Source organism: Mytilus edulis, chromosome 13, assembly GCF_963676685.1.
Source record: "Mytilus edulis chromosome 13, xbMytEdul2.2, whole genome shotgun sequence".
In the NCBI taxonomy this organism is placed as follows: domain Eukaryota; kingdom Metazoa; phylum Mollusca; class Bivalvia; order Mytilida; family Mytilidae; genus Mytilus; species Mytilus edulis.
The window spans coordinates 66,776,354-66,803,083 of NC_092356.1; the positions used below are offsets into that span (position 1 = coordinate 66,776,354).

At 33.9% G+C, this 26,730-nt stretch overlaps 1 protein-coding gene across 6 annotated transcripts in view; it reads left to right on the forward strand.

Moving 5' to 3' along the window:
- The first annotated feature begins 10,194 nt into the window (after positions 1 to 10,194).
- LOC139500695 (uncharacterized) overlaps positions 10,195 to 26,730 on the forward strand; it is a 31,676-nt gene continuing 15,140 nt past the window's right edge. Inside the window, exons 1-9 of one of the 6 annotated variants that reach the window (XM_071289500.1) lie at positions 10,195 to 10,280; positions 19,003 to 19,112; positions 19,757 to 19,841; positions 22,259 to 22,444; positions 23,044 to 23,211; positions 24,039 to 24,117; positions 24,636 to 24,742; positions 25,699 to 25,774; positions 26,269 to 26,399. In XM_071289500.1, the coding sequence (XP_071145601.1) occupies positions 19,080 to 19,112; positions 19,757 to 19,841; positions 22,259 to 22,444; positions 23,044 to 23,211; positions 24,039 to 24,117; positions 24,636 to 24,742; positions 25,699 to 25,774; positions 26,269 to 26,399 (865 nt within the window). In that variant the 5' untranslated portion in view covers positions 10,195 to 10,280; positions 19,003 to 19,079. Of the gene's footprint in view, positions 10,296 to 18,963; positions 19,113 to 19,756; positions 19,842 to 22,258; positions 22,445 to 22,963; positions 23,212 to 24,038; positions 24,118 to 24,635; positions 24,743 to 25,698; positions 25,775 to 26,268; positions 26,400 to 26,730 lie in introns of all 6 variants that reach the window. The other 5 variants (XM_071289501.1, XM_071289503.1, XM_071289502.1 and 2 more) reach the window with 5 other exon arrangements.

Sequence of the window (26,730 nt, forward strand, 5' to 3'; positions counted from 1 at the left end):
GACCTAATCTAATTTTTTTTATCAAACTTTAAAAAACTATCAAGATATTATAAAGACAGCTCACATTTTAAAGAAATGTAATATTTCCCCGAAATATTTAACCTGAATAGACATGGTTTTTCAAAATCAGATTATTCGTAGAAACACACTAATTCTTGGCTATTCCAAGTCCCGTGACAATGAACTACCGCAATAAGATTTCTTTAATTCAGTCGATAAATTCTGACTTGGTATTCTATAAATTATTCATTTTAGATTTATTTCAACAGCTGGTACACGCACACGCTACGTCCTAATATCAAATTCTTTCTTCCTTATCTTTTTAAAACCTATGACACAAAATATGCGTCAAAGACAACCAACATTATCATATACTTAGACTAAATAACATATGATTTTTACCGTATGATAATAGCATTAAATTAAAGTATTTTCCATATTTTTCAAATTGGTGCTTAGCGGGCTGATATGAAAAGTTTATCATATACTTAGACTAAATAACATATGATTTTTACCGTATGATAATAGCATTAAATTAAAGTATTTTCCATATTTTTCGAATTGGTGCTTAGCGGGCTGATATGAAAGGTTTATCATATACATAGACTAACTAACATATGATTTTTACCGTATGATAATAGCATTAAATTAAAGCATTTTCCATATTTTTCGAATTGGAGCTTAGCGGGCTGATATGAAAAGTTTATCATATTTTTTTTTTGTCCACATACCAATCAAACATGTCTAAGTTGTCTTCCTTTGAATGGATAGTAACAAATATATATATATATATATAAAGTCTCTGAATGATTGTATAATAGAAACTATAACACAAATTCCCATATGTTTCGGCCATTACGGCCTTCTTCATTGGAATAAATTACAACATTGAAACAACAATTACATTGCTTGGATACATTACGGTGTAATAACTTTTATGACGTCATTTGCCGCGTTTTTCGCTTTTTTAATATAAATATTTTTATTATCGTTCATACATTGTGTTGAGTCCATTAGGTTCTAAAGTTTCAATTTTTTTTATTCAAAAGGCTTCTTTAGTTTTTCTGTAAGTTTCTGTTCCAAATACTCTTTCTATGGCGGTAACTTTTAAATTTGTCATTGAATGATTCTTCTGATTGAAATGGTTGGCTACTGGATCTTCTGTTTTCTTTGTTCGTATTTTTGAAAAGCCTTCGGCTCAGTCATCATCACTATCTTAGTCAATACCACTGTGGGCAGTCCATATATCCCGATAATGACCAGTTTTTCAAGAACTATTATGTAAATAATGACTGAATAAATAGTCAACGATCAATCTTACAGGGCGATGGATCATGTAATATGATTATGTACACTACAAAATATAATATATAACAAGTCAAAAAGGGTACAACATCACCATTAAATAACTATAAAATGAACAAATATTAGATATTTCGGATAACTGATATCCTTCTTCAATGATAGCACGTTGTCAAATGAATCATGTAAAAATATTCAAACTGAGAAACTTTTTCTAAATCTCGAAATTTATACAATTTAAGCGAACACTACAGACGCTGATACAATTCTAAAATTTCCAAACACGGCGCAAAGATTACAAAGATATGCCAAATGAAAATAGTTATTTTCGATGTGAACTGGCACAATTTTAAATATCCAAAGGTTGTGACAGTTTAGATGTTATAACTGCATTGAGGGCAGTCCTAAAACAAAAAAATCAAAAATGTCCTAACCGATCCAAGTTTGAATAATATTTCAAATTTGACAACGGTAGGGCAATTGCAACAGAAACTAAGTATTTAAGCCTCCCAAGCAAATAGCAGTCTAATAATGATTAGAAAAATAAGTTTGATCTAATGAGGTAAAATAATTGAACGTGGCTACGTACTTATACATCCATCCCGAATGAATGAAGCCCTGTATTTTAAACTGGTATTTTAAAAAGAATTACGAACTGTAAAGCCGGAGTTACTGGAAATAAGTGAAGACAGGAAAATGAGGGACTCATTCTATGTTATTTCATGTATGCCCTCTGGGGAAACTGTCCGTAACGTTCTTATCCAAAATCTTTCCCGAGCGACTCTGTCGACCTTCGACCAACCCTCGTTGTGGTCTATGATTGTGATGGCAAGGTTTTTGAGATCAGCTTGTGTGTGCCCAGGTGATCTCAAATGACGACTTACGGCTAGGTCGGGCTTACAAGTGTAGTCCCTTCGATGACCATTCATGCGTTTGTTGAATGGCTGCTCTGTCTCGCCAACATACTGCATGCCACATCGACACTGAAGGAGGTATACAACATTCTGGGTTTTGCAAGTTACATTGCAAAATATAGTGTACACAGACCCAGTCGAGTGGCAAGTAAATGTTTGAGTATTAAGTATTTGTTGACAAGTCAGACAACGTCTGTTACCACATGACTTGCACCATCCTGCAATTGAACAGCTTTTATTTGAGGAGACGTCAGCTCTAACAAATAAGTCTTTGAGACTTGCTGGTCTGCAAAAAGCTAAGACAGGAGGCTTAATTTGGAAAGATCTTGGATAATTTAGGGTGTTTGGCAATAGTTTGCCAATTGGCACGGATCAAACGTGAAAGGTTAGTAAAGGCTGGATTGTATGTTAGAACAAACGGGACTGTTTTGCTGCGCCTCTTCCGTTTGTACTGTAAGAGGTCATTGCGGCTGTTATTGTTAGCGCGCGCAAATCCCTTATCTATGTCCTATTTCTTATAACCTCGTTTTGTCAAAAATCCGCGAAGTTCCTGTAACCGTTTCGTGACAGCCTCCTCAGAGGATCAAATCCGCTTGACTCTGAGAGCTTGACTGTACGGACTACTTTTTGTACAGTGTTTGGGGTGACAGCTTTGGGTAGAAAGGTACTGATGTTTATCTGTGGGTTTACAGTAGAGGTCTGTTGATATGACACCGTTCTTTATAGATGTGGTTGTGTCTAAGAAAGATATCTTAGAGTGAGATCTTAAATGAAAATCGACGAATTCCGAGATTTTCTCAGTCGGATGGCCGTTTGCAGATACAATGGGTCTACCAGGGTTGTTAACCTTGTGTATTTTGGGAAGACGATACAATCGACCAGGCTTGGCATTCTCTGGTTTTAAATAACCAATTGTATCCTCATCTATGTGACCGTCATTGTACATGGTTTGTAACACTGTGATAATTTTGGAGCTAAACTCGGAAGTAGGGTCATAGTCTAGTTTCTTATAAAATCTCTCATCAGAGAGCTGACGCACTGCTTCCGCGATGTAGTTAGCTTTGTCCATTATCACAACGGCGCTGTCCTTGTCTGCTGGTTTTATCACAATATCATCTCGGTTTCTCAGCGATTGTATGGCTTTTTTCTCGTCGGGGGTGTTATAAAATGACGAGTACTTGTTGCTAGCTAGATGAACAACATCCGATTTGATTTTGTCGATAACATCTTCCAGTGTAGCAGATTTACTAGGTTTTGGAATCCATGAACTCTTCTTTTTAAAATGCGAAATTATGATTTCTTCCTCCGAGTCAGACGTGCCTGAGTCTTCCTCATTACCCACCTCTTTATCCTTGTTACCAAAATATTCTTTGATTCTGAGGGTTCTGGATAAGTTATCAAGGTCATCTCCCAGTTTCATATTATCTATGTTATTGGGAGTAGGGCAAATGAGGAAGACTCAATGTTGTATACCTCCTTCAGTGTCGATGTGGCATGCAGTATGTTGGCGAGACAGAGCAGCCATTCAACAAACGCATGAATGGTCATCGAAGGGACTACACTTGCAAGCCCGACCTACCCGTAAGTCGTCATTTGAGATCACCTGGGCACACACATGCTGATCTCAAAAACCTTGCCATCACAATCATAGACCACAACGAGGGTTGGTCGAAGGTCGAAAGAGTCGCTCGGGAAAGATTTTGGATAAGAAAGTTACGGACAGTTTTCCCAGAGGGCATAAATGAAAAAACATAGAATGAGTCCCTCATTTTTCTGTCTTCACTTATTTCTAGTAACTCCGGCTTTATGTACAGTTCGTAATTCTTTTTAAAATACCAGTTTAAAATACAGGGCTTCATTCATTCGGGATGGATGTATAAGTACGTAGCCACGTTCAATTATTTTACCTCATTAGATCAAACTTATTTTTAGCTCACCTGGCCCATAGGGTCAAGTGAGGTTTTCCCATCACTTTGCGTCCGGTCCGTAGTCCGTCGTCGTCCTGCGTCGTTAACTTTTACAAAATTCTTCTCCTCTGAAACTACTGGGCCAAATTAAACCAATCATCATTGGGGTATCTAGTTTAAAAAATGTGTCCGGTGACCCGGCCAACTAACAAAGATGGCCGCCACGTCTAAAAATAGAACATAGGGGTAAAATGCAGTTTTTGGCTTATAAGTCAAAAACCAAAGCATTTAGAGCAAATCTGACACGAGGAAAATTGTTCACCAGGTCAAGATCTATCTACCCTGAAATTTTCAGATGAATCGGACAACCTGTTGTTGGGTTGCTGTCCCTGAATTGGTAATTTTAAGGAAATTTTGCTGTTTTTGGTTATTATCTTGAACATTATTATAGATAGAGATAAACTGTAAACAGCAATAATGTTCAGCAAAGTAAGATTTACAAATAAGTCAACATGACCGAAATGGTCAGTTGACCCCTTTAGGAGTTATTGAGCTTTATAGTCAATTTTTAACAACGTTTCGTAAATCTTAGTAATCTTTTACAAACAGTTTCTTCTCTGAAACTAATAGGCCAAATTAATCCAAACTTGGCCACAATCATCTTTGGGGTATTTAGTTTAAAAAATGTGTCCGGTGACTTGGTCTACCAACCAAAATGGCCGCCACGGCTAAAAATAAAACAAAGGGGTAAAATGCAGTTTTTGGGTTAATACTCAAAAACCAAAGCATTTAGAGCAAATCTGACAAGGTGTAAAATTGTTAATCAGGTGAAGATCTATCTGCCCTGAAATTTGCAGACCAATCGGACAACTCTTTATTGGGTTGCTGCCCCTGAATTGGTAATTTTAAGGACATTTTGCTGTTTTTGGTTATTATCTTGAATATTATTATAGATAGAGATAAATTGTAAACAACAATAGTGTACAGCAAAGTAAGACCTAAAAAGAAGTCAACATGACCAAAATGGTCAATTGACCCCTAAGGAGTTATTGCCCTTTATATAGTTATTTTTTAACAATTTTCGAAAAAATTTGTAAACTTTTACTAACATTTTCCACTGTAACTACTGGGCCAAGTTCATTATAGATAGAGATAATTGTAAGCAGCAAGAATGTTCAGTAAAGTAAGATCTACAAACACATCAACATCACCAAACCACAATTTTGTCTTGAATCCATCTGTGTCCTTTATTTAATATTCACATAGACCAAGATGAGCGACACAGGCTCTTTAGAGCCTCTAGTTATAATCATTATAAGACTGCTATTCGTTTGGGAGGCTTAAATATGTAGTTTCTGTTGCAATTGCCCTACCGTTGTCAAATTTGAAATATTATTCAAACTTGGATCGGTTAGGACATTTTTGATTTTTTTGTTTGAGGACTGCCCTCAATGCAGTTATAACATCTAAACTGTCACAACCTTTGGAAATTTAAAATTGTGCCAATTCACATCGAAAATAACTATTTTCATTTGGCATATCTTTGTAATCTTTGCGCCGTGTTTGGAAATTTTAAAATTGTATCAGCGTCTGTGGTGTTCGCTTAAATTGTATAAATTTCGAGATTTAGAAAAAGTTTCTCAGTTTGAATATTTTTACAGTTATCCGAAATATCTAATATTTGTTCATTTTATAGTTATTTAATGGTGATGTTGTACCCTTTTTGACTTGTTACATATATATATATATACTAGAACACACCCGTGATATCGCGGGTCTGTGACTGAATTAAAGTATATAACTATGCGCAAGCCTTATTTTAGTATTATTTTTATCTGATAAAGTCATGCCGATAATAAGATACACAGTTTTCTCTGCTTTCAAATCTTTCTGTTTGAACCCGTCGAACTGGAACTTATCAATTATTGGTAATATTAATTATTTGGATAACAAAAGGTCCTGGAATGGAGTAATTTTTAATCAACAGCATTGGCCTATGTTAGTTATAAATAAAGTTGAATTATTTGATTCACTGTTTTATGTGTAATATTAATTATTTGGATAACAAAAGGTCCTGGAATGGAGTAATTTTTAATCAACAGCATTGTCCTATGCTAGTTATAAATAAAGTTGAATTATTTGATTCACTGTTTTATGTCATGCCCGCTAACAAATTGAAAACGGTTCCTATATACACCTTATTTTTAGTCCAGATTTTTAGTATTCGTATTGTTATCTTAGAAAGTCTTACTGATTAAAATACTACAATAGGTTACAATTTGATAATGATTGAATTTAATAGTGTCAACCCTGTGATTATGATCCGTGTATATAGCATAATCCTAAATACACCGTTTGATGGTGCACCTGTTAGATGCGGAACGTACAGATAAGGTAATAGGTAACAGGTGAATAATCTATTGGTATCGGTATCGGACTCGACCAGGAACTTCTTAATTATTGGCAATATTAATTACGTGGAAAACAAAAGGGCCTGGAGTGGTGTAATTTTTAATCTACACATTTGTACTATATTAGTTATATATAAAGCTGAATTCTTTGATTCGTCGTTTTTGCGTGATGACGGCTGACAAATTGGACCTCGTAATTTTAGTATTATATATATGTAGGACTCTAAAGTGCGATTGGGGCGCTAAAGTACGATGGTCACGCTAAGGTGCGATGGTCTACGCTAAAGTGCATTGCTTCCATACGCTAAAGTCCGATGGTCCGCGAAAATATAGACGTTAGAAACGTAGTTTGATAATGACGATAACAGTCGTTTGTACAAACCAGAAATGATCATACCGGAAGATAGATTAGGAATATTTGATAAACAAACCTTTTAAACTAAATGTTCATGACTTACTATTCCTTGATTTAAACTTACCCGTTTTTTGTCGGCTGAAGCAAAAAATTTTTTTTCGAGTGCTGGAAGAAGGACTTGCATCCTACAGCCGAACATTTTACTATATAAATGCAAAATAGTATACGCATACTTATTCTGGAAGCGAACGGATACATTTGAATTATTGTTCATAAGTCAATTTTCTTTGTGATTCCCGTTAAAATGGTGTTAATTTTAATGAAAAGTAACATCGGTAAAAAAACAGATACATGTTTTCATGCGTGAATTATAAATTATCTGCTAAAACATTAATATGTTCTGTACATTGTAGAAAAATAAAACATGTATATGTGTATTCGCTACGAAAAACTAGAAAGCACGCGGCAAACATTGCATTTTTCTCGCATTTAATTTAAGCTTGTACAAGTAAATGTTGCTAATACCCCTTTGATCCATCGCACTTTAGCGCAATATACCATTGTTTTTTAACGAACAACCAACCATCGCACTTTAGATTGAGACACCCTCGTACTTTAGCGTAGACCATCGCACTTTAGCGTAGACCATCACACTTTAGCGTAGACCATCGCACTTTAGCGTAGACCATCACACTTTAGCGTAGACCATCGCACTTTAGCGCTGAAGTGCGATGGTCACGCTGAAGTGCGATGGTCTACGTCGAAGTACGGTGGTCCTTTCGCTGAAGTGCGATGGTGTGACGTTTGAATAATATGACGTTTTCAAAATACAACATGGATTCGCAGGCAGGAGAATAGGGTTTTGTAGATGAAGGTTTCATGTTAACAAAGAAAATTAAAGTAAGGAAATAAGAAAGAAACAAACAATTCAAGTCCCGAACAGTTTTAAGCATTACATGTAAAGGTTATAAAAACATATGTTAAACCATTTTAGGCAGCAAAGCGGCTGAAAAATGAACTTGGTCATCAAATGGGATAACCAGTATTCTGAATTATGCCGCAGACTTTTTGTACGATAAATACAGTATACTAATCTAAATATTAATCTTAATTTATCTTACGGTAAGCGTCACATGATTTTATGTTGGCAATTTAAAAATTTAAAAATAATATGATAGTATTAGCAATGTTTCAATGATTTTGCTATATATCAAGTTCATATAATGTTGTTTTATACCCGAGATATTTTTATTTTGTTTTGAAAGAACACCGTCGCTCTTGGTTTTTTTTTTTATGGTATTAGTCTAAAACATGTCAGACAGAAATTAACCTGATTAAATCCTACGTGTACTTCCCAATTTATCATCCTCATATTTTGATTTAAATAAGAAATAAAAGTTTCGCTATTAGTAAAGCATAAATTTACTTGTCTGTATTTTTACTTCGTGGATACTGTTCCGACATTCAAGGTACAACATGTAAATATAAATTGAAGGAGAATGTGAGCAATTACTAAGTTTTATCATAATATTTTTAAAGTAAATGAGATGGACACTTCTTAGTTCTATTATAAAAACCTACACGCTAAATCTTTTTTTTTTTTTTTATTTCTCCTTTGAACACCTTATTCCATACTCTTGCGTGCTAAAAGAATAATTGGAGACTTGGAAAATTAGATTAAACAAAAACAAAAATTAAAGTCTTTGGTTTGATCTAAACAGAAGTTAAAACATCTTCCAAATAAGAGGCTAGCAGCCAAATATTAATGGCGTTATTTTATTACAAAAGCCCATGTGCATTTTGCTTTTACTCAAAGTCTTAAGTTGGCCAGCACACTACAGCGTAACCACCATCGCACTTCAGCGTGTTAACCATCGCACTTCAGCATAGACCATCGGACTTAGCGTGACCATCGCGGTTCGGAGTACCATCGCGGTTCGAATCCTACGTATAAATACTTAATCAAGTTATCTTTAATTTTATAATTAACGAAAACATATAATAAACAATTCAACAACGTAAATATAATATTAAAAATAAGAACAGGTTTTATTAAAGGTGCATCTCTCTAAACAGAGAAACCACGCCCCACCGGTCATTAACAGAGAAAACACGCCCAAACGGTCATTATCAGACAGAAACCACGCCCACCGGTCATTATCATGTAAAACTTCGTTAACAACCGGTTTTCTGGTTCGTTTTTTTTCTGTTAATGACCGATGGAATTTATTACTGAAGAATAATGAATGTAATGTGACCCCTTTTTATCCAATAAGAGTATCTTATTCTCAACCGATATGAAATAATGGGTGATAAACTAAAAGTAATAACAGACTTCCCGGTGTCGTATAAATATACGTTAGTGACCCATCTCCATTAATCCCGATAGCTTTCGAGCTCACTTTTTGAGTGGTTCTTCGGATATCGGATATCGGAGGCATTTACTCATACGTGTATAACGTAAGGGTACCCAAATTGCACCGAGTACCCAAATTGCACCTATTTAGAAAAAAATAGCAACAAAAATCTTCCGTGACAAGATTTCCTAGAGACTAAACAATTTGTATTTTTATGATTTGATACTATGCACGTCTTTCAACATAGGTAAACATATTTAGATATACACAAAACGTTCATAGTTTTTATCAACAGATGAACTGTTTACTGAAAAAGCAAAATGTACGAAAACGTCACCATGCGACGTCATCAAAACGTCATCTTTTTAAAATTAGCAAATACAAAATATTATAAGTATCCATTTCGTAAAATATGAAGAGTAAGCATGGAAAAATATCCAATTGTTCAAAATATTTGAAGAAATTAAACAAAAGCCCGGTTATTACACTTTTGACGATGTGAATCTAAGCATGGATGCAATTTGGGTACTCCTCATTACAGAATCATGGATAGTTTGGAGGTTGATTCAAACCCATTTTTCAATGACTCAATATGGATTAAAATGTAAATTGGTGTACCTATACAATCAAGAAGGATAGGGCTACAAAATAAACACAGTATAGACATTTTTTTCTTGATCATAAAAAAACGTAGGTGAAAAAACTGTCAAAATAGGTGCAATTTGGGTACCGTCACGTTACATATAAAATTATTTATGAAAGATAAAATCACTTTTGCTGCTTTATAAATAATTAAGTTATTTGATTTTAATGTCCTCCTTCTAATCCAAATTAATTAGTCGAAACATTTACACTTTTTTTTTTGTTTTTTTGCTATTAAATATATGTGTAGACCGTTGTTTATTTTTGTTCTTCTTTTTCATTTGGGTTATTGGTACTTTTGGGTAATTAGTTGTATCTTTATTTACCTTGACCTTAGCCTGTTTTCTTTTATCGGACTCATTGCACTTTGAAAGATGAATCGTTAAGTGTTTGTAAGTATTTTAATGGCTCACCGCCCTATACAATAGTTTTTATTGAAGACTTATATTTCTTATTAAGTATATAACTACATATTAGTCTAATTCAATAACTTTGAACATTTGTTGACCAAGTATCCTAGTCAAGTTGTCATTATCTCCCTTTCTGAGCTAAATAATGTTACTTTTCGTTTCGAAATTAAATATTTAATTCTATAGTGTTTCTACATTTCTAAATAATAAAGCAAATTTCTCATTACGCATTTGATTACTGAATTTGTTAATTGCTTATTTGTAAAAATGTGTTCAGTATGTCTGAGGTCTCTTGATTCTTGTTTTGAGCCACCTCCCTTTACATGCTTTATGTCTAGTCCTAGATTACTCTCACACACTGGTGGCATGGGACGTCAGAGCTGGTCCCATATCAATAAGTGGATATTTGCCTGTTTATTATTAAACTTTGTTGCTTGTCATGCTTGTGGAGCTGTCTTGACAGATACAGATCTATATACATTGTTCATCAATTTGTTTATATTTTGTTAATTTCTTCATTAATTTAAGTTTGATCTACCTGCCACTCATTATTTTCTCATATTTGACAGTTTTTGGAAAATGACGCAGTCATTGTTCCATAACTGCCGACCTGATTTCTCTGCCTACCGCGCTTGGTTTCGTATTTACTAATTTCAATACAAACTGGAATGTGCTTGTGTTATCATTAATATGCATGAGCATTGTGTAGTAATCAGCCAGGAACCAGTTTACAAACTAACTGGTTCCTGTTTGTATTCCACTACAGTCGAACAAAGTGTTGTAGTTTGACAGGAACCAGTCCAGAATTTTGTAAACTACAAAACGTAATCGGTTATTATCATTCCGTTTTGGTGTTTCATACCGACTTATATGGTTTGAATAAGCTTAAGACCCTTCAAACATTAATGTGATAGGTATATTAAAGACTGTTTTACAAAAGGATGAAACTGTTTTGCTTTAAAAGTCGTACTATAGTGATATATGTTATGTACGGATTTCCACTCTCACCGGTTAATTTCTTCTTTTACACGTGCTTTTGAAACTTCCTGTTTAAACATCGCAAGTTTTAAAATAGTTTTTTGAGTGAATTAAACTTATTTTAACAATCACGAAGCGTTCGGGAATCATTTCAAGCAGTTTCTTCTTCTCTTTGATGATGGAAAATAGGTTTTCTCAAGAAAATACCGCAAACGATCGCAGAGGAATTGAAACGTACAAGTCAAGTCGGCACCTGGTTAAATTCGCATCTAGTCAAATCGGCACCTATTTGACGTCAATTCGGCTTCCAATAATATTTATTATAATATTTTCTATTCAATTAATTAATAACTGTTACCAAGTACATAGTGAATATTAGGTAAACAACGAAACCAAAGTGAATATGTTGTTGTGTATAAAAGTAAACAACGAAGCTATTGTTTTAACCATTAGACAATTATTAAAATTAAATGGAAAACTATGAGTCCCTTTCAATAAATCAAACTTTCATGCCAAATAATTAGCAAATTTAAGGTGGTTTTTTTCAGTAATGTTTAAACAGCATTAAACAAACAATCCTGTAAAAGACTCAACTGGTTAAATAATGCATAAAAATATCCAATATCTCATGTATTAGTCCAAATAATAATGACGTCTGACAAGGCTATTTTATTTTTTTCTGGGACGCCTTCCTAAGACGTTCGTAGGAAGGCTTCCTAAGAAGGCGTAAGGTGTCCCAGAATAAAATTTAAAAAGCCTTGCCAGATGTAATAATTATTTGGACTACTCATATATATCATTAAAAATACACCAAAAAAATCATGTAGTTGAGAAAAATAAATACATACAAAATGTACATGAACATCCAAAAAAGTGAAAGTTAGTATTAACTCTTTTTGCTTTAAAAATTTACAACTGCATTTAAGTATTGAATGCTTTTTTTTTGTAAATTCATTGAGGTGTAAAAGCGTTGACCGAAGTACTTTTTGTATGAAGCGCGTAAGCGTAAGCGCTTCATTCTAAAAATGTGCACACGGTCAACGCTTTTGCAACCCTATGAGGTTACAAAAAGAAACATTCAATACTTATAATTACTTTTTTTTAGCTAGGATCATGAAAACACGAATTTTTTAACTTTTTTATTCAATTCATCTGTGCACTTTATTGTGGGACCACGTGTTATCATGAATGAAAAGTTTTATTGAGTGATGCAATTGCTTGAGGAATAACATGTGATGTGCAGTTAGCCAATCAGAATAAAGTATTATAATGAAACATATATCAAATGTAGTTATAACAAAATACATTACGTTGTAAGAGTTATCTCCCCAAACACTGTTTTTCTTGTGGCCACCTCTCCTTCGTAACCGTAAAAGATTTTATTTTACCAAATTGCTCGTTACATATTTAGGATAAGAATATTTGTTTGAACCATAGCTCTATGGGGACTCCATATGAGAGTTATTCCCCCTTTTTCATTTGATTCAAGCGATATGCATTTTCAACTGGTAAACCATAACTGATAGAGACCTAGGGTCTTCATGAGGTCATTGGTACTAAAAATGAAAATGAGGTCAATGTCAAAGGTCAAGGTCATATTATAAATTTTGATTTTGGCTTATTTTCACTTCTTTTCAAATACTGTATGACATTTTGACAAATAATTTTTCATAAATTATTAGTTGCGACATGTCCTTACTTGTATATTTTGGTTGAAAGGCTGCGCATACAATAAAAGGGAGTTTTTGTCCATCTTACATTTAAAATTACGCGTCAAGTGGTAGTACTCATTAACCAAACATATTAAAGACCTAGGATATTTTGATTCAAGGTCCATGGTTTGTGACCTTGAAATTGAGGTCAAGGTCATAGGTTAATAGGACGTCATAAAGCCATAGGAACTAACATTTTAAACTGATTTTTCATATTTCAATATAAAAATAGATCTTTTCTAGTGGAAAGACTTCAATTGTTCTCTGAACAATTTGTTTTTAATTTACTTCATATTTTGTGGGAGAAGGGGGTTCAGACTATGTGGTATCAGGTCTGTTTGCGCCCAATACACTTTCGCACCTCGCACGTTCACACCCAAGGTCCGTTCGCACTCTACTCATTCGCGCCCAATTTTAATTCAAATTCAAGTTGAATAATTGGAAAATCATGATTGTTGTTTTAAATTGCTTTGGTGTAAATACTGAATGTATTTATAGCTTGGTATGAGTAAAACATTGAAGATTTTAAAGGAAAAACACAAAAGATAATTGTTTTTAAGCCCTTTGATCTGAAACAACGAAACAATAAAATATAGGAACCAAAATATAGCAATCCACTATTATAACCAAAACATGATAAAATTTATTCAACACACAGAAAAAAAAATAGTCAGAATCTCACTTCATTATGAAAGAGGTCAATGAAACAAAGTATAGCAATACACTAACCAAAACATGATTAAGAGTTATTCCACGCTAAATAAAACGTTGACAAAATACCACTTTATTTAGAAAGGATTATTATTATCTTTAACAATACGCTATCCAAAACATGATTAAGATTTATTCAACACAAAAAAAAATGCTGTCTCACTTTATTTTGAGACAATGACAACAATTATACTTATAAGAAAACACTTGCTTACAGAGTTATTAAACACAAAACCAATTAAGATTAGTTGCGAACATGTAGGGTGTGAAAGTGAAAGGGGGCGAACATGAGTTGGCGCAAACGTGAATGGGCGCGAACGGACCCGGATTCAGCCTATGTACCAGTGAGAAATATAGAAGCCTTTCTACAGTATTTATTTGTACAATTCAGGTAGTCTTGACCTATTCATTTGTCTTAAAAAAAAACAGCCAGTTGGCACCTTCACTTCACACACACACATATACGAATATCAATTATATGCTTACGAGACATGTTGCATTGTTAAACTAATTACGGTATGTGAAAATCAAGACTTGCATAAAAACTATCCCAATATTAGAGACAGTGGCGTCATTTTTCTTCAGAGCTTTCAGCTCTTTGATTACAGTGACCCACAGATTTCTGCATTTTAAAGTTTTTCATTTTGAAATATAGTCATCTGATCAACAAGAAAATGTATGGCGCTATGATTTACATGTATCGGAGCTGAATGACCCTTGGTCCATATGAATATCTAATCTAGCACCTCGTTCATTTACAATGCACATAAGCTAATTTCCCAAGTGATTTCCCAATGTTATCATGGTTGGCTACTAAATGTGCAATACCAAAATTAACATAAATATTTGCATACCTCAGTCTCAAGGCCGCTAGTCTCTCAATTGGAAATAAAGATTAAATTGCTGTCCAGAATCAATGGGCAATATTCACAGTGACACAAATTTAAAATTTAAAATGAGGGTTGAACTCTAAAATAATGCTTTCCATTAATTATAGAGTAGACTTAATATCGTTGGAATAAAAACCCAATCACAAACAGTCAGAATTATTAGCCTTAAATGTTGGTTAGATGTCTACCTAATTTATCCTATATCATTGTATATCATCAGGTTTAATGTCTTGAAAGCTTACTGTATTTTTAATGAAATACATGTAGATTTTTATTTTTTTTATTTCTTTTTTTTTTTTATAATTTTGGTGTTCAAACAAACTGTTTAGGTATAGAACCACCAATGCAAGCCTGGTTGGTAAGAACATACGTGTACAAGCAAGTAGTGCATATTTAAAACAAAATAGTTCCTACTCATAGCTGTATCTTTGTCAATAAATGAAATATTTGGGTAGTTTGGTATCAAATGATAGGTCAAGGACCTAGAATCACTGTAAACAGTCAGGGGATTTACTGAAATAAGTGATATTTGAGGTTTTGTCACAAATTGGGATTTTGTAGTTTACCAAAATTTTAAGCGCATAGGTTTAAAAAATATCTTTTCATTAGTAAAATTGAAAAAAAAATTTTGCTTCTTTTAAGTATCAAGGTTTATGCCTTTGATGCTATCATTTAGCTGCATATTCTATTTTAGTTGAAAGAATGTTATAATAATGGCTTTACATTGTACATAATGAACTGATACTTTCTTAACAGATTTTTCCCAGCAGTGGGAGTATTTTTCCTGTAAAGTTCAAGGTTTCATCTTTCAGGTTATGTAATAAAATTCTATTGTTCTTGATAAAAATTTCACTGTTAGGGGGTGTTGAAATTAGTGGGGGTTATTAAAACTAGAGGCTCTAAAGAGCCTGTGTCGCTCACCTTGGTCTATGTGCATATTAAACAAAGGACACAAATGGATTCATGACAAAATTGTATTTTGGTGATGGTGATGTGTTTGAAGTTCTTACTTTACTGAACATTCTTGCTTCTTACAATTATATCTATAATGAACTTTGCCCATTAGTAACAGAGAAAAATATTTGGTAAAAATTTACATAAATTTACCAAATTAATGAAAATTGTTAAAAATTGACTATAAAGGGCAATAACTCCTTAAAGGGTCAATTGACCATTTAGGTCATGTGGACTTATTTGTAGATCTTACTTTGATGAACATTATCGCTGTTTACAGTTTATCGCTATCTATAATAGTATTCAAGATAATAACCAAAAACAGCAAAATTTCTTTAAAAATTACCAATTGGAGGGCAGCAACCCAACAACCTGTTGTCCAATTCATTTGAATATTTCAGGGCAGATATATATTGACTTGATTAACAATTTAACTCCTTGTCAGATTTCCTCTAAATGATTTGGGTTTCAGAGTTATAAGCAAAAAACTACATGTTACCCCTGTTCTATTTTTAGCCGTGGTGGCCATCTTGGTTGGATGGCCAGGTCATCGGACACATTTTTCAAACAAGGTACCTCAAAGATGATTGTGGCCAAGTTTGAATTAATTTGGCCCAGTAGTTTCAGAGGAGAAGATTTTTGTAAAAGATAACTAAGATTTACGAAAAATGGTTAAAAATTGACCATAAAGGGCAATAACTCCTAAAGGGGTCAACTGACCATTTCGGTCATCTTGACTTATTTGTAAATCTTACTTTGATGAACATTATTGCTGTTTACAGTTTATCTCTATCTATAATAATATTCAAGATAATAACCAAAAACAGCAAAATTTCCTCAAAATTACCAATTCAGGGGCAGCAACCCAACAACAGGTTGACCGATTCATCTGAAAATTTCAGGGCAGATAGATCTTGACCTGATAAACATTTTTACTCCATGTCAGATTTCCTCTAAATGTTTTGGTTTTTGAGTTATAAGCCAAAAACTGCATTTTACCCCTATGTTCTATTTTTAGCCGTGGCGGCCATCTTGGTTGGTTGACCGGGTCACGCCACACATTTTCAAAACTAGATACCCCAAAGATGATTGTGGCCAAGTTTGGATTAATTTGGCCCAGTAGTTTCAGAGGAGAAGATTTTTGTAAAAGATTACTTATATTTATGAAAAATGGTTAAAAATTGACTATAAAGGGCAATAACTCCTAAGGGGGTCAACTGACCATTTCGGTCATGTTGACTTATTTGTAAATCTAACTTTGCCGAACATTATTGCTGTTTACAATTTATCTCTATCTATAATAATATTCAAGATAATAACCAAAAACAGCAAAATTTCCTCAAAATGACCAATTCAGGGGCAGCAACCCAACAACGGGTTGACCGATTCATCTGAAAATTTCAGGGCAGATAGATCTTGACCTGATAAACATATTTACCCCATTTCAGATCTCCTCTAAATGCTTTGGTTTTTGAGTTATAAGCCAAAAACTGCATTTTACCTCTATGTTCTATTTTTAGCCATGGCGGCCATCTTGGTTGGTTGACCGGGTCACGCCACACATTTTTAAAACTAGATACCCCAAAGATGATTGTGGCCAAGTTTGGATTAATTTGGCCCAGTAGTTTCAGAGGAGAAGATTTTTCTAAAAGATTACTTATATTTATGAAAAATGGTTAAAAATTGACTATAAAGGGCAATAACTCCTAAAGGGGTCAACTGACCATTTGGGTCAAGTTGACTTATTTGTAAATCTAACTTTGCCGAACATTATTGCTGTTTACAATTTATCTCTATCTATAATAATATTCAAGATAATAACCAAAAACAGCAAAATTTCCTCAAAATGACCAATTCAGGGGCAGCAACCCAACAACGGGTTGACCAATTCATCTGAAAATTTCAGGGCAGATAGATCTTGACCTGATAAACATATTAACCCGACGTCAGATTTGCTCTAAATGCTTTGGTTTTTGAGTTATAAGCCAAAAACTGCATTTTACCCCTATGTTCAATTTTAGCCATGGCGGCCATCTTGGTTGGTTGACCGGGTCACGCCACACATTTTTTAAACTAGATACCCCAATGATGATTGTGGCCAAGTTTGGTTCAATTTGGCCCAGTAGTTTCAGAGGAGAAGATTTTTGTAAAAGTTAACGACGCTGGACGACGGACGACAGACGACGGACGCAAAGTGATGGGAAAAGCTCACTTGGCCCTTCGGGCCAGGTGAGCTAAAAATGATACTTAAAGAAGTGATTTTTGGGAAGGAAATTGAGGTATGATACTTAAACAAGTGATGTTTATGTCATTATCCTAGATTCAGTACAAGGTCATCACCTGAAATGACCTGGTCATCCTAGACAACACAGATGTTGATTCTGATAAGTTTAGAAACATAATTAGTCCCTGGATCATTAGTATTCTATATTTAAAGCTACAGTAAAATTAAATCACTTCTTCTAGTGATTATTTTGAACTACATGTACTTAAATAGGTGATTATTAAAGAAAGACAACTCTTACTTTCAACCTTATGAAATAATGTTACTTGAATCAGTGATTTAGAAAATCACTCATTTAAGTAAGTCCCCTGACTGATGCAATCTTTAATGACCTGACAACAGTATTGTAACTATATCCCTTCTTAATAAGTCTGTTTAAAGGTTTTGTAAGCTTTTGATGTGAATATTGACATTTTTTGCTTTGTAAAGAATATTACCATAAAAGATTGGATGTGAAATACCTGAACGTATAAGATGTCTGCATGTTGTTATATTTACGAATTATTTCCTTATACCGATGATAAAATTTAGTAAATGTTTTCACTAGTTTGTGATATCAAAAACCCTGGTGTAATAGTTTTTCAGTAATACATAAATTTCTCTCACTAAAATCTAATACGTTGTTACATTCATGAGTGAATCATACAAGTTGAGATATATATAAACACCATAAGATGGTGACAAGGAAACGTCACCATCTAAAAATGGATAATTAATGATAGGAAATGAAAAATCATCTCTTTTATCATACATTTTTGTATTAAGCTTCCCGTTAATGATATAGATATCAAGATCGAGGAAAGGGCAGTGGTCATTATTTGTAGTAGCTTTATTTAAAGTAAGTTCAACAGGATAAATTTCCTTAGTATACATACTGAATTCTTCATTATTGAGAGCCAAATTATGCAATATATCATCCAAATATCTAAAAGTATTGTTAAATTTTTGTATCAAATGTTGTTTCAACGGGTCTTTGCTAATTTTAGTCATAAATTGTAATTCATAACAATACAAAAACAGGTCCGCAATAAGTGGTGCACAGTTAGTCCCCATTGGAATTCCAATAACTTGACGATATACGGAATCTCCAAAGCGAACAAAAATGTTATGAAGTAAAAATTCAAGCGCATATATAGTATCAAAGCATGTCCAATTGATGCATACATGTATATTAGAATTAATGATAATATTTAATTTCAGATGCCTCAGTAACATGTGACATGTAATCTACAGAAGTAACTATGCTTCCAGAATGATTGTTCTATGGTTTTATGTTGTCATTCAGGTATATATAACTACACACATATATTATATAGGTTTGAACGTTATCTAAAGACTAAGTCACTTGTTAATATATATATATATATATAGAGTTATACATTACATACATGTATATTGAACTTGTTTTCAATTTAGTGTTGTTCGGACAATAACTCCAAATTGCTTTTAACAATAACATGAATAACTCAGAAACACTTAAACAATGTTATAGCTGTACATGTTTTCATGAAACTTTGATGAATTATTTATAGAACTATTGAAATAGAGCTACCTTTTGATTTACATAAATTTTAGATTTGACGTTTCTGAGTTATAAGGTTCTATCATGTTTATACCTTCAAAAAGGCAGATTTTCCTGTTTTCTGACAACAACTCAAAAGTGCTTTGAGTAGTTTTAATGAAACTTTGGGGACTGCTTTATATCTATTGATGTGAGCATCCTGTATCTCTTTTATAAATTTCTGATATGACATTTAGGAGATAAGAAATGTTATTCTTTGAAAAACATGAAAAAGTGACAGGGGTATCATGTGCTTATGGCACAACTGTTGTTTAAATACATGCTAACAAATTTTCTTTTTGTTTCATTTGTGTACATATTTACGTACAATAATTAATGAAATGAAAACTATACATTTAACATTACAGTTGACCATTATACATGGAGAATATGTAGAGAGAATAATCAATGGCAAACTGAAACGTTGTATCCCTGTCTATAATTGTCCACCTGGTGAGTAATTATATAATGTAAAAATACAGGATGAAACTGAGTATAGTCAGGCATCATAGGTCATCTTTGCAGTTTGGTCAGTAATGAATCAAAAAGATAATAGGAATTGTAAAAATATTGTACAGTACAACACACCACTTATACATTTGTACCAACAACTAGTGAAATTTAGTATCAACATACATGTAGGGAGATGTGGTTTGAATGCCAATCAATGAAACATCTATCTTTAAAGAAGTAAAAAGATAGACAAGATAAAAGTTGTTGTTTGGCCTTAATACCAGATTACCACTACCGGTTGCTGGTTTGAGACTGACACCTACCAACAACAATCACTGGATTAGTACCAGATTACCACTACTGGTTGCTGGTTTGAGACAGACACCTACCAACAACAATCACTGGATTAGTACCAGATAACCACTACCGGTTGCTGGTTTGAGACAGACACCTACCAACAACAATCACTGGATTAGTACCAGATAACCACTACCAGTTGCTGGTTTGAGACAGACACCTACCAACAACAATCACTGGATTAGTACCAGATAACCACGACCGGTTGCTTGTTTGAGACAGACACCTACCAACAACAATCACTGGATTAGTACCAGTTAACCACGACCGGTTGCTGGTTTGAGACAGACACCTACCAACAACAATCACTGGATTAGTACCAGATAACCACTACCGGTTGCTGGTTTGAGACAGACACTTACCAACAACAATCACTGGATTAGTACCAGATAACCACGACCGGTTGCTGGTTTGAGACAGACAACTACCAACAACAATCACTGGATTAGTACCAGATAACCACTACCGGTTGCTGGTTTGAGACAGACACTTACCAACAACAATCACTGGATTAGTACCAGATAACCACGACCGGTTGCTGGTTTGAGAAAGACACCTACCAACAACAATCACTGGATTAGTACCAGATAACTACTACCGGTTGCTGGTTTGAGACAGACACCTACCAACAACAATCACTGGATTAGTACCAGATAACCACGACCGGTTGCTGGTTTGAGACAGACACCTACCAACAACAATCACTGGATTAGTACCAGTTAACCACGACCGGTTGCTGGTTTGAGACAGACACCTACCAACAACAATCACTGGATTAGTACCAGATTACCACTACCGGTTGCTGGTTTGAGACAGACACCTACCAACAACAATCACTGGATTAGTACCAGATAACCACTACCGGTTGCTGGTTTGAGACAGACACTTACCAACAACAATCACTGGATTAGTACCAGATAACCACGACCGGTTGCTGGTTTGAGACAGACACCTACCAACAACAATCACTGGATTAGTACCAGATAACCACTACCGGTTGCTGGTTTGAGACAGACACCTACCAACAACAATCACTGGATTAGTACCAGATAACCACGACCGGTTGCTGGTTTGAGACAGACACCTACCAACAACAATCACTGGATTAGTACCAGATAACCACTACCGGTTGCTGGTTTGAGACAGACACCAACCAACAACAATCACTGGATTAGTACCAGATAACCACTACCGGTTGCTGGTTTGAGACAGACACCTACCAACAACAATCACTGGATTAGTACCAGATAACCACTACCGGTTGCTGGTTTGAGACAGACACCTACCAACAACAATCACTGGATTAGTACCAGATAACCACTACTGGTTGCTGGTTTGAGACAGACACCTACCAACAACAATCACTGGATTAGTACCAGATAACCACAACCGGTTGCTGGTTTGAGACGGACACCTACCAACAACAATCACTGGATTAGTACCAGATAACCACTACTGGTTGCTGGTTTGAGACAGACACCTACCAACAACAATCACTGGATTAGTACCAGATAACCACAACCGGTTGCTGGTTTGAGACAGACACCTACCAACAACAATCACTGGATTAGTACCAGATAACCACAACCGGTTGCTGGTTTGAGACAGACACATAGAATTTGGAGAGATTTAACATCATGAACATGAAAAAAGGAAAATAACAAAAAACCTATAATTTGAAGAAAAATTCAAAAGGAAAAAGTTATCAAATGTCAAAATCAAAATCTCAAACACATCAAATGAATGGAAAACAACTGTCGTATCCCTGACTTGATGTAGATTAAGATACATTTGATTAAGTTGTACAATAAATATAGCTAATCAAGGGCAATGGTTTATCTTTTTTGAAAAGTAAAGAAACGAACTCTCATGAAATTGTATATTTTTATGATGATGTATTCAAAATCTGACAAGCTAACCATTTCTGTCAGTTTAGTTTCATAATTGGGAGTATTTTTCACAATAATACATTTATTGGTCTTAGAAGGAAAACAAAATTTCTTATACATCCAATACTTTATTAATAAATAATTACAAAAATTTTTAAATATTTTAAACAGGAAATGAAATATTGCCATGTATAGAAGAATTTACCAAAGAACAGTGTCAGCCATGCTATAATGGGTCAGAGTCTAGATTTGTACAACCTGATTACATCTCCTCTGTTGATGGAACAATAGATCAACTAAAATGTTTTAAGCCTCTACGACAAAACAATGGGAGGCCTGCTAGTTGTACTGGCCATGGTAATGTTATTAATTAAAGTTATAAAGTTGCTGTATTTAGTGCAGTGTAGCCTGCTTAATCCGCGACACCTGAGTATTCCAACATCCTGCTTTAACTGACACTTTTTTGTAATCCCAAAATTTAAATATCATTGCTGGAAAAACAATATTTTGACACCCTGCTTAATCCAACATTTATTTCTGGTCCCCCAGTGTGTCAGATAACACAGGTTACATTGTATATCAAATGAGTAAAAGTAAAAAATATGAAAAACAAATGAGGCATTTAAAGCGTGCACTCTTTTCCAAATTGCAAAAATAAAACTCAAACACATCAGATGTATGGAAAACAACTGTTAACAAAGAACATTCCATTTGCAAATAATTACTCAATAGACTTTATACAATTTGTTTAACAGCTTGAGGTATCATCAGCTTTAGTTCTGGTAAACTGGTTAATATGGGTAAAAGTTATCCAAGTAAAGGATTAGGTAAACATTTCCAATTTGACAACACTTACATGTATATTCTTATTTTCAGATCAAGTGTATTCGAAGACCCTGAATACAAGTGTGGCATGTATAAATGGACAACACGTAATATTTCTTTGTTATTTTCAGATCAAGTGTATTCTAAGACTCTGAATACAAGTGTGGCATGTATAAATGGACAGGGATGCAGGTGTAACTTAACTGCCTGCTCTTATGGGGATCCATGTCTTTGTGATGATTTTTCATATAAGCATCCTGAAAAGTGTCCTGTAAACTTTCATCTGGATAATTCTGGAAGTGAGTTGTTAATTGAGTGTCCAATGACTCATTCATTTTTGTTGAGCCTGCAACTTCTGTCGCAGAGAGTTGACACAGGGATACTGTAAATTCAGAAATTATTGCGATGTTTTTATGCTGAGTTCACACGTAATTGGAATTCGATTCACATTAATTAATTTGAATTAGTTTAATTCGCATTCAAAATGTGTAACGTCCTAACATCAATTCTAATTCGAATTGCAATGGACATCAAATTCGCTTTACTGTTCAAACAACATTAACTTTTAATTCGTATTAACCAAAGCGTATTTCTAATGTGAATTGGATAATTTGATTTAGCCAATTCGAATTAAAAAGAAGAGTGTGTGAATGCGATTAGCGAATTCAATTCACATTCAATTCAAATTAAATGTACGTGTGAACGAGGCATTATTATTGCGTAACAACAGGGTTTGGTTTATCTGACCTTGACATCATTTTCTTGAATCTTGTAAAGTTTTTGTAAAACTTGTTTTAAAGCTTTATATTTAGGATCATCAACATGAAATCAATGGCTAGCAAAGAAGGCGACACATTTCAGCGTGTCCACTCTTGTTTTGATACACACCCAAATATGTTTTGCTCTTAAATAGGTCAGTGGTTTAAATTTGGTTTACAATTTATATCTCTGAAAATATGCAACTTAAAAGATATAAACATGTATTTATTAAGAATTTTCATACTAATATAAGATACAATAGATCAAGGGAATCTAATCAATAACCTTTTGAAATATTAAGACATATATATATAAATTGATGTTTAATGTGTAATACCCTATTAGAATATTAATTTCATTTCTGTAGAATGTGTTCCATGTCCGCCAGGATATAAAAAGGATACTATTGGATGTGGTCCCTGTCTCAGGGTACCTGGAAACAATACGTAAGTTTTATTTAAAGTATGAATCCATTAATTGTTTTAGCATAAAGCAGGCTTCTACTTTTTTTTTGTGAATTCTTTCAAATTTGTTCATACAAGACCTTTATATAGTTTTAATTGTATAGTGTGGGTTTCTATTTCAATTAGATATAAGAAGATGTGGTATGAGTGGCTATGAGACAACTGGAAATTCAAGTCACAATTTATAAAAGTAAACCATTATAGGTCAAGGTACAGCATTCAACACAGAGCCTTGGCTCACAGCAAACAATCAGTTCTAAAGTGCCCCCAAAATGACTAGTGTAAAACCATTCAAACAGGAAAACTACCAATCTAATCTAGATTAAAAAATCTAATCTATATTAAAAAAATGAGAAACGAGAAACACTTCAAAAAAACAAAACCAGAAAACATCAGGTTACTGATTTAGGACAGGTCAAACAAATTCATTGGGTTTGAAAAATGTAAATTTATTTAAAAGATGGTGCATATCTTCATTGTTTTATGTTATTAATTTTCAGTATTATAAAACCTTCCCCTGTTCCTGAGACCACAACAGCAAAGAGTGCAATACAGACATACCAACCAAAACCACCAGTTGCAGAAACCACTACAACCACAACAACAAGTATGTGTCTTTTCATAAAATTTTCTTAGCTGAATAATTGTTGTTGAAAACTTGTAATTATCTTTGTTAAGCATTTAAGTCTTATAATTCTTATATGATTTGCAAATTAGGGAGTACGTTGATATGGTTGGTCGAGAGAGCTTCCGGTAGTTGATCTTGACATTGGTTATTTTTCGATAGCAAATTTCATTGAGTACATATTTTTGCGTTAACCAGCAAATATAAAGTCTTATAATCTTATTCAAAGCATAAATTATGCAAATGATTATAGCAATGAATTATGCATGTTATTATAAAAAAAAAGTATTAATGTTTATAATTACTTGATATGACTGCACCTTTGATTGTAAAAAGTATGTACATGATATTGTTATTATTATTAGTCAATATCTATTAATAATAACATTATAGATAGATACACAACATTTTCAATATCGGCAAAAGTCATTCTAGTATCAGCACAAGACATCAATATTGGACTGTAGGATAAAGTTTTGATATCAGTCAATGGTTGATACAAGAGCTGATATGAAGAATTCCATAAAATGGCCTATTTTTCACATTTGTTTCCTATGATTTTGTTACATTGACAGAAGTACAGAACAAAAATCCATTTATTTTTTATTTTGTGTAGGCTTTGTTAATGTTTTATTTAAAATACCTGAATAAGACCATATAAAATTGAGAATGGAAATGGGGAATGTGTCAAAGAGACAACAACCCGACCATAGAACAGACAACAGCAGAAGGTCACCAACAGGTCTTCAATGCAGCGAGAAATTCCTGCACCCGGAGGCAACCTTCAGCTGGCCCCTAAACAAATATATATACTACCCCGTAGTTCAGTGATAATGAACGCCATACTAAACTCCAAATTGTACACAAAAAACTAAAATTAAAATTAAAATTCTGCATTTAATTTTTCAATTAATTAATGGATAACATTTTTATTACAGGTACTACAGCAACAGTCGTCGTGTCCAAACCTGGGCCGAGAGGGGGTGGTGATGACAACTCAATCACGTCAACAATGTAAGTTTGTGTTTTGAATGCATTGCAGAACATTACTCTGGCAGATCTCAGAACTTACTGGGATATCTATAAGCAATAAATCTAAAAGTAGGTCAATGGTCTTCTCTCAGAATAAGTACAACATGTGTGATCTCTTTTAAGAAACTTCTGAATTGGAGCAATATTTACATCTAATTTGATTTCAACATTTGCATTTTATGATCAAAATAACAAGAAGAGGGACATATCACTGTGTGTACAGTTTATTTATTTATGATTTTTAATTAATTTAACTCATGGGATTTAAAGGAATGACAGTTAAGCATATTTGGATGCCCCCTCGGCTATGGTTTACTCTTTCCATCCCATCCGTCCATGCTGAGGTCTACAAATTGATTTCCATTTTTTGAATTGTTATGAAATTATACACTATGCTTATTACCACAAATATCAAATCGAGTTTGAATTAAGGTTGCATAGCTTTTACTTTTCTTTTATAACATCTATAATTTCAGAATTGGTATAGTGATTGGTATTTTGCTTCTGATAGTTATTGCAGTAGTTATTGTGTTTCTCTATAAAAAGAAGAAATTAGAAAAGATAAAAGCTATGTGCCATGGGAACAGAAGACATGTGGAAGATCAAGGTAACTTAATACTTGTAGAAAAAGTTATTTTATAAGATGTCACTAGATGAATGTGTAGCTACACAATAGCCATAAACACATTTATTGATTGTTTTGTTCGCAAATCGTTGTCGATATATTGGAATTTTATTCAGGGCTCAAGCTACCAGGCGACTAGGGCGAAGAAGTCGTTTTCCCGACCGTCACTTAGCTTTCCTCAACCCCCAAAAGCGAAAACAAGTCGCCCTGTTGTTTACGATACTCGCTTTCAGTCGCTTTCGTCATCGGCCTTTTTCAATTTTTACCAAGATGATGAAACATCACTTTTTTATTGATAATTAAAGAAATTCAG